This window comes from Aulonocara sp. 'chitande type north' Nkhata Bay, linkage group LG2 (assembly GCF_057382095.1).
Source record: "Aulonocara sp. 'chitande type north' Nkhata Bay isolate Kocher_YH1m ecotype deep benthic linkage group LG2, A_spYH_male_GT1.1, whole genome shotgun sequence".
NCBI classification, from domain to species: Eukaryota; Metazoa; Chordata; class Actinopteri; order Cichliformes; family Cichlidae; genus Aulonocara; species Aulonocara sp. 'chitande type north' Nkhata Bay.
In genome coordinates, this window is record NC_141345.1 from 16,735,086 (window position 1) to 16,744,170 (window position 9,085).

General features: G+C 43.6%; 1 protein-coding gene across 5 annotated transcripts in view; it reads left to right on the top strand.

The window, feature by feature from the left end:
• il1rapl2 (interleukin 1 receptor accessory protein-like 2) overlaps positions 1 to 4,778 on the top strand; it is a 483,040-nt gene extending 478,262 nt beyond the window's left edge. For 2 of the 5 annotated variants that reach the window (XM_086305892.1, XM_086305858.1), the window contains exons 16-19: positions 472 to 594; positions 1,869 to 2,099; positions 2,262 to 2,292; positions 2,515 to 4,778. In XM_086305892.1, the coding sequence (XP_086162018.1) occupies positions 472 to 594; positions 1,869 to 2,099; positions 2,262 to 2,292; positions 2,515 to 2,603 (474 nt within the window). In that variant the 3' untranslated portion in view covers positions 2,604 to 4,778. The remainder of the gene's footprint in view (positions 1 to 471; positions 595 to 1,868; positions 2,100 to 2,261; positions 2,293 to 2,514) is intronic. The other 3 variants (XM_086305877.1, XM_086305886.1, XM_086305868.1) reach the window with 2 other exon arrangements.
• The last annotated feature ends 4,307 nt before the right edge of the window (positions 4,779 to 9,085 follow it).

Sequence of the window (9,085 nt, forward strand, 5' to 3'; positions counted from 1 at the left end):
GGTAATGTATTAAAATTGGAATCACAGCAAAGCAAAATGTGTAGATGTTTACCATGCCTCAGGTTGTGTATGCCCTGATTAGCAAATAAATGTTTCCTGCTGCTTTCTTTCCTGAAGAATGATGCTACACAGAGAATATTAACAACAACCGCAACAGCGTGGTGATATCATTCTAATGTCTTCTTCTACTCTAATAATTGATGTCATGGAATCTAGATGGTGTTTAAGTGTGTAAAGGTGTGTCAAATTATTTTATGCACCAGGGCTTAGATTATGCTACTCACCCATAGGTGGAAACTCTGAATAAAGTTGTTGAATGATTGTATGTCTCTCTGCGTTGACCTTGCAAAAGACTGTTAGCAAAGAAAGACTCCAGCACCCCATAACCTCCAACAGAGGGAGGGAGGATGGATGGATGGAATCGATGGATCGAATTTTGACTCACTGTTGGAGGAATCTCTGTGTTAACAGGTAATGGATTCTGGTGAACAGGGCCTCTTTGGTGACCTACAGACCACAGTCTCCACTATTGCCATGACAACCACTTCTGCCTCCCTGGTGCCCCCTAATGAGAGTCGGCATGGACACCATCAGGTCAGCACATGTCTTTTAGTTCGAACTTTTATTAATTAGTAGATGGTTTTTCTCAAATCAGTGACCTTGGCACTGCACTATGACAACATTAATCTTAAAAACACAGACTTAGTTGATCGTTGTTACACCTGTAAATTAATTTTTTCCTGAACTTTGGGCTACCTTGTGAGAGCAGATGATCAGGAACAATGCATTGTTACCTGTTTGATAGGACAGGAAAGAAGGAATGTTGAGCTCCAGCATCTGGGGGAGGCCATGCAATGACTGATAGTGCTTCATTGTGCATTTTTCTATCCAGGTACACTTTTACTGGACTTTTACAGTGTGTTTGGGATCAGTGTCATACTGAAAAAGCCAGTGCCAGTCAAATGCTTTCAAGATGGTTTTTACATGGTGGATCAAAATCTGACTGTACTTTTCTGCATTTGTAATTCCATCAATTTTAAAAAAGCTCTCCAACATCACTGGCTGATATGCAGCCTCAAACCATGACGGAGCCTCCACCAGGTTTACCGGTGACTGTAGCCACTCACTTTTGTACATACTGATTACAATTCGAACCATTTCACATTTGAATTCAAGTCCTCTTGCCAATGATTTGTAGTCCAATTTTGGGTAATTTGCCATACCTCAATTTTTCTCCCTGTCTCCATCCCTTACCCCAATGACTTTCTTAGAGCCATTCTTCCACTAAGACCATTTCTGATGAGGCTTTGGCTTTGGTCACCAGGACATTAAAACTGCATGTATATAACCACCGGTCAACTCTAATAAAAACTGAATAAAAAGTTTTCTGACTTTGTCCCATGATAAAGTTTTACAAGTTTTTCTACCACCAGTTCAGTTCAGAATTCTTTGACTGCCATGGATCTCTCTTTAATGTTTGTGACTATGTTCTAACTGTTTCTGTACTTCTTATGTTTCCACTGCTGTGTTTTCAAATGTACAGTTTGGACTAGAAAGTTTGTTTCAGTTGTTTAAAACTTGCCTTTGAATTCATATCAGACGGAATTCGGGGATTTCACGTTTTCCTGTGTTTAGCTCTATTTTGAAAAATAAGTGAAACTCGAGCTTGAATTATTTTAACACATTACACTTAAGTTCATTTACATTTATTTCATTAATTTACAATTATCTTGTTTTCATAGTTCACCCAGAAGCTAACAGAAGTCTACAAACAGCATTTTCATGATGAATGCTTCATATTTAGTTGCCTCTTGCAATAATGCTGAAGCTAATGAAAGTTACTAGAAAGTCATGTCTTTTACACACAGGTCGCCTTGGCAACAGAGATCCCTGACTACAACCAGATGACCTTGCCATTAGGAGGGGGTCACAGTGCTACAGCAGCTCAAATGCGGCATTTCTGCCGCAGCTATGAGTTTCAACTTCCCCCACAGCCCTCACCCCCACTTCCACCTCCCTCCACAGTGCAGTTCTCCACTCTGGGCCCCGGGGGGCGCCATGTCTATTGCAATATCCCTATGACACTGCTGAATGGACAGGTGGGAGAAAAGACTAAGCCACTTATACGTATGATGTTCTTAGTTAGTCCCCAGCACCCAACATCAGCACAGTGTATCCTTTTCTAAAGTTTGCTTGCTGTTATCTGTTTGCATGTACTCAGAGCTTAAACACAATAAAAATAAATCCTCTCTTCTCCCCAGGGGTTCAGAGCAGTTCACTGGGGAACAAGAGGTCTGTTTGAATAAAAGAGAATATAGAAAGAAAACAATATCTTCATATCATCTAGCCTGAAAACATGCTTATTCTAACAGACTGGGAAACGAAATGCAGTACAGTTCTTATGTTTAAGTCAAGGGCACAGTATTGGCATGCAATATTTTGTCATACCATAAAATGAAGCACCATTATATGGCAAGGTTAGTGCTAATCATGGTGGTGCTGTGTGTTTCCCAGGTGCAACAGAGCAATACCCTTGGGAAGAAGCCAGAACTCCACCTGAACAGCACCTTTGTACCCCTCACCAGCAGAGAACTAAGCTCTGACATCTGGTAGTTGGACTTCTCAGCTGATACTGGAATACAGACTGCTTTTCACTGGATTCGTGTAGACTGGCGGGTCGTCTGGTTTTCATCAGGTTTTTGGACTGTGTGCAGACTTGGCGTTGGACTGCCCATCGACTGCTTTTGGGCTACTCCTTCCCAGCTGTGAATAAAAGACTACCGAAAGACCGCAGAAGGCTTGGTGTCACACTTATTAGGGGAGTGGTTGTAAACTGTTTACAGAAAGACTGGGATTATACAAAGGATTGCACTCTGATTTTGGACCTATTACCTGGTAACAGGCTGATGCCAGCTGGAATGTACACTGCTGGCATGACCATGTGTCCTTGACACACTGGCAAAAAGTTCCTGACTGGTCATGCTGAGTTTGTGGAAAGGAATTAGGAAACTTAAGAACTAGAGAAGTTAACGAAGGCATCCTGAGTACTTCAATCGTGGGTATCCACCGTCTATAGTACTCTATTTGTTCAACAGGCAGGCAGGTTGGATCTTGGAGCACTAAAACAGCACCTTTTAAGTCTGCTCACAAACCAGCTGCTGTGAAAACCAGTTGACTTGTCAGCTCAGACAAACAAGACGTAGCGTAATCTAAGAATGCCAATTGATCTACTTATGCGAGTTCTCATCTACCTGTTGACTAGGTGGCTTGTCGGGCAGACAAAGCAGACATCAAGCAATGATTTTGGAATACCAGACCACCTTAAATCAACTAGTCAACCTCTTGAAATATTGCTCTACAGCAAGCTATATAGCTACCTGGTTTGGCTCTCAGGAGCTGAACTAGACTTGAGAAATGTTTTTCAGCAAGAAAAACAAGAGGGGGTGACACATAAAGCGAAGGCTGAAGCTGCTTAATGACTGAGAAAGCACAGTTAGGTAGAAACTAGCTAGTTGCATAGACTAGTTGGCTGAAAGAATAGCTAGTACTTGAGGTAAGTGTGTTTAAGGGCACAGCAAGACTGGAAACCAGCCAGTCCATCACCAACAGATGAACTGTCAGATTTAACACCAAGCTAAAAGCATAAAGGACTTGGCTTTTTTCTATTTGCATGACCACCCATTTAGATTAAAAAAAAGAATAATAATCAAACAAACATAGATAAAAGAGTAAATGACACAATCATTTGTCGAAGCCTCTTTTAATATGGAGGGTATAAACATCCTATGTTGATACAGTATATTTGTTTTCTGTCTGGCCATGATTTAATGATAAAAACTGATAAAGGAAAAAAAGGAGGTGTCCCTCCAAAAACATTTGGGTTATTTATTTTGTCACGTTTTATTTAAGGGTTTTATCCTTTTAGAAGGTTGTTGAGAATTTTTACCAGGCTTTGTTTTTACTGTCTGTTTGTTACAATAATCTTTGTACAGCTTCCATAACCTCTGTATAGACCTATACATGACAGTGATTTGTTCCCTACAGTTTTTGTTAACACTCACATTAAGTGTTCTCTGATGGCTCCACAGCCACTTTTTTTGTTGCCTTTGTTGTGTTTCTCTTTTCATCGATGGATGGATGTCTTACGGCAGTACGACCCTGCTAACGGACTGATATTTTGAACCTTACCACTACCAGTCAGCCAAAAGGGGGCTTCACTGTATAAAAAGCTGTACTCCGAGCTGAATCAGACCACATTCTTCTTTGTGAGCTTTAAAAAAGAAAAACAAGATTATTAAGATAATATTTAAGCAAAGTGGGTAATGTTTTGAATTTACACAGAGCTACTGTCATTGTCTTATTAGAACCAATGAATTCTGGATATTTGAGATTGTTTGATACAATAATTAATTATTTCAGTTGTTATATTCAATGGCAATATACAGTATAGTGGTTGTCCTTTAATTTCTGACTATTTCTTTGACTATTCTTTGGATATATTGGTTGAATAATTTAACTGCGAGCAAATAAAACTTATATGAGTTGTTTTATAGATTTTGGATTCACTGTTGTCTGACATGGTCAACTTTTTTCCTCTCTTTTTTTTTTCCCGGACAACTATTTTTTTCTCATTTTGTTTTTATTGCTTAACCAGATGTGATTTCGCAAGCGGTCTGGCATTTCCTCCAACTGTCAGCTTACTTTGCTTCACCCCTGTCACGAATCCTTTTCTTCGAATTGCACTTCTCATGGCTTTATCCTCTTCTCCAATGGTCACTTAAATTTCCTTGTAAGCTGTTAGCTTACTCAGTGACACATAGTTCTTTGCCCAGTGTCGAAAGGCATGAACTAAAACATTTGCCTTATCCAAATTTTCAAGATGCGCTGCATGGAGTTGAGCACAAGGAGTGAAGCTGTCCAACAGGCCTGGAGCAAGCAGGTTTTTAGAGCGCCTGAGACGCACTGAGATGGCGTTTTCGCGGAAGGAAAACGCAGCGTTTTCAAAACGCTCTCGAAAACACATACATTTGGGTGCCGTCATGTGACCAATTATACTAAGATAGTGGAGGGCAGCAGTTGTTTTGTTTGCTCTCAATTTTGACAGCCCTGTTAAAGATTAATATCAGTCTGTACATGCTCCAGATAGCATTTCTTCAAATTCCTTAATTCTCACTTGCTTTTGCAACTTTGTACTTTTGTGTTACTCGCAGCAACAACTCCACCTCATTGTTAGTCCATTTAAAAAACTCGGTGCTTTTCCTCGACCTTTTGCCGCAACAGTTCAAAGAGCCAGAAAGTAAATAAACGACAGACAGAAATGAGGCAGGTCGAATCTTCTTGCGTTTCACACATGCGCAGTACTGGGACATAGGCGTTTTCATCCATTTCAATGTGGACACACAACTCTGTGAAAATGACTGAAAACACTAGTGTGGATGTGGAGTGTTTTCAGACGGAAACGCAGTTTTCAAATCTATCCGGGCTAGTGTGGACGTAGCCTCAGGCTGCAATTGCGGCACTTCACCGGGATCAACACTATCAACAGTAGCTCCCCACCTTTTCAAGGGACCAAGTGAGTATTGCAAAGGACCCACGGCTACACCACATATTTGGCGCACCAAAACGTACAGTGAGGGTGTGCTGGGAACATCTAGCAGAGGCCCCGGTCCGCAAGATCTTCAACTCACACCTCCAGCAGACCTTCAACAGCATTCCCAGGGAGACTGGGGACATTGAGTCCTGTTCAGCTCCTCCATTGCAGAAGCCGCAGCACTGAGCTGCAGCCACAAGGTAGTTGGTGCCTGTCGTGGTGGTAACCAAGCCACCAAGCTGAAGAAGGAGTCCTACTGGGCTTGGTTAGCCTGTGGGACTCCGGCAGCTGATAGGTAGATAGATAGGCCAAGTGGGCGGTGGCGGAAGCAAAAACTCGGGTGTGGGAGGAGTTCGGAGAGGCCATGGAAAAAGACTTTCAGACTATCTCGAAGAGATTCTGGCAAACGGTCAGGCAACTAAGGAGGGGAAAGCGGTGTTCAACCTGCACTGTGTGTAGTGTGGGTGGAGTGCTGTTGACTGAGAAAATTGTCAGGCGGTGGAAGGAATACTTCGAGGACCTCCTTAATCCCACTGACACATCTTCCGAGGAGGAAGCAGAGTCTGGGTATGAGGGGAATGACCCGCCAATTTCCGGAGGCGAGGTCACTGAGGCAGTTAAATAATTCCTTGGTGGCAGAGCCCCTGGTGTTGATGAGGTCCGCCCTGAGTTCCTGAAGGCTCTGGAGGTTGTAAGGCTGTCCTGGTTGACACGCCTCTACAATGTTGCGTGGAGATCAGGGGCGGTACCCCTGGACTGGTAGACCGAGGTGGTGGTCCCCATCTTTAAAAAAGGGGACCGGAGGGTGTGTTCCAACTACAGGGGAATCACACTCCTCAGCCTCCCTGGGAAAGTCTATGCCAGGGTGCTGGAGAGGAGAGTCCGTCCGTTAGTCGAACCTCGGATACAGGACAGGGCTCTAGAGTGCGACCAATTTGGTCGCAAATGCGACCAAATTTTTCAGTGGTGCGACTAAAAGAAAATATTTGGTTGCACCTGTGCGACCAACTGTTCAGGTAGCAAAAAAAATAAAATAAAATCTGCAACCTTCCCTGTGGTCAACAACAGACACACATTTTGCCCCTATCGTGGACTAAACCAATCAGAGATAGTCAGGGGCGGGACCTCTCTGATTGGCCGTGATCCAGTTGAAAGTGCAGGTGGAAGTGGGAGGTGAGTAGCTTGAATAAAGCGATATCAATTCATTAAATCCTGAATCGACTTTTAAATATAACTGTGTTTTGCCAGAAACGCCAGATTCTCAGATTAAAGCTCACAAAACCATTTCAACAACAACCAAACAGCAAATGAGAGCAGGTACACGGATTCCACACAAAGACGTAAACACAGAACGGACCCGACGCATCAGAATCAGCTTTGTCTTTCTCGGCTTTCTCACCCGACGACCCGTAGACGGACACGCTGTCGGAGCTTAGCGATTCTGATGCGTGCGGTCCGCGCTGTGTTTACATCTTTTTGCGCTGATTCTGAGCTGCAGGTTTTGTCTCTCTCCAACCAAAATTCACCGAGCCAGCAGCAAAAGAAGCAGCAAACTGCGCTTCACATTTGATCAATGTCGTCATGAATTTTGCTGTTTTGCTTCCACGACTATTAAAATCACACTTCATGCACAGCTAGCTCTCTCTCTATCTCTCTCTGTACTTCAAGAACAGTTTCCTGTTTCCAATCTCTGTTTTCTGTATTATTAATTCGCTTATTACCCACCAGTCTACCGTTGTTTACAGCGCTGTGGCTGCTGTCTTTTTCTTTTCTTTTTTTCACTTAAATGACCTCGGACAAGAAAGCCTATTTTTTCTGTTATTCAATACTGAAGAAATTTTAACTTTATATGCAGAACATTGTAGAATATTTTTAAGGTTATCTGCTATAAAAAGCCAGACCAGGGAAAATCTCCTTCATGTTTTTCTGTGTTTTATTCTCAGTTACTTTCACACAAAGGCATCTGCTGTGATGTTCACAATTCTGAAGAAGTCAGTACTGATAAATGATCAGAATTATAATATTTCTGACTGTCTGAGGCTAAGTTGAATCGAATCGGGACTTTGAAAACCGGAATCGAATGGATTATAGAAATCAGTGATGATACCCAGCCCTAGTGAGCAGCCTAGGCACCACAGAAGTGGATGTAGCTGTAATAGGAAAAGAACCATTGCTAACTTTTCTGTTAAGTTAAGGCCTGATCCTTCTGAAATTCATAGCCAGTGCTCGGACATGGTGTCATCAGTCTTTGAATGCTGAAAAAGCACAGTGTATCCAGAAAAACACATTATATTATATAAATTATTATAAAATTTGTGTACGCCTAACTTTTGTGCCGGTACGCCTAACTTTAAAAAGTTAGGCGTACCGGTACGCCCATGGCAAAAAGTTAGTCTAGAGCCCTGGATACAGGAGGAACAATGCGGTTTTCATCCTGATCGTGGAACACTTGACCAGCTCTTTATCCCCCCAAGGATACTTGAGGGTGCATGGGAGTTTGCCCAACCAGTCTACATGTGCTTTGTGGACTTGGAGAAGGCATTCGTCCGTGTCCTTCAGGGGGATCCTGTGGGGGGTGCTCTGGGAGTATGGGGTGTCTGGCCCATTGCTACGGTCCACATAGCTGGCAATAAGTCAGACTCGTTCCTGGTGGGTGATGGGCTCCGCCAGGGCTGCCCTTTGTCACTGATTCTGTTCATAATTTTTATGGTTCTCAGCCGGAAAAGGGTGGAGTGCCCACTCCGGGTCAGGGACAAGACCCTGCCCCAAGTGGAGGAGTTTAAGTATCTTGGGGTCTTGTTCATGAGAGATTGGAGAAGGGAGTGGGAGATTGACAGACGGATTGGTGCAGCGGCTGCAGTGATGCAGAAGCTCTCAATTTACCGGTCAATCCCCTATCCTCACCTATGGCCACGAGCTGTGGGTAGTGACCGAAGGAACAAGATTGCGAATACAAGTGGCAGAAATGGGCTTCCTCCGAAGGGTGACTGGCCTCTCCCTTAGTGATAGGGTGAGAAGTTCAGCCATCCGGGAGGGGCTCAGAGTAGAGCCGCTGCTCCTCCACATCAAAAGGAGCCAGCTGAGGTGGTTCGGGCATCTGACAAGGATGCCCCCCGGGCGCCTCCTGGGTGAGGTTTTCCGGACATGCCCCACCGGGAGGAGGCCCCGGGGCAGACCCAGGACACGCTGGAGAGATTATATGTCTCGGCTGGCCTGGGAACGCCTTGGTGTTCACCCGGATAAGCTGGAGGGGGTGGCTGGGGAGAGGGAGGTCTGGGCTTCTCTGCTTGGGATGCTGCCCCCGCGACTCGGCCCCGGATAAGGAAGAAAATGGATAGATAAACAACATTATAGCACTTATTAAATAGTTACATCAGTTACATGTGACATTTATACATTGTTTTTTTTATACAAACAGCATTAACAGCATGTTACAGGTTTTACTTGAGCTTGAATGTGAACACTTATTGCAAAACCATATACAGCAAGACTGAG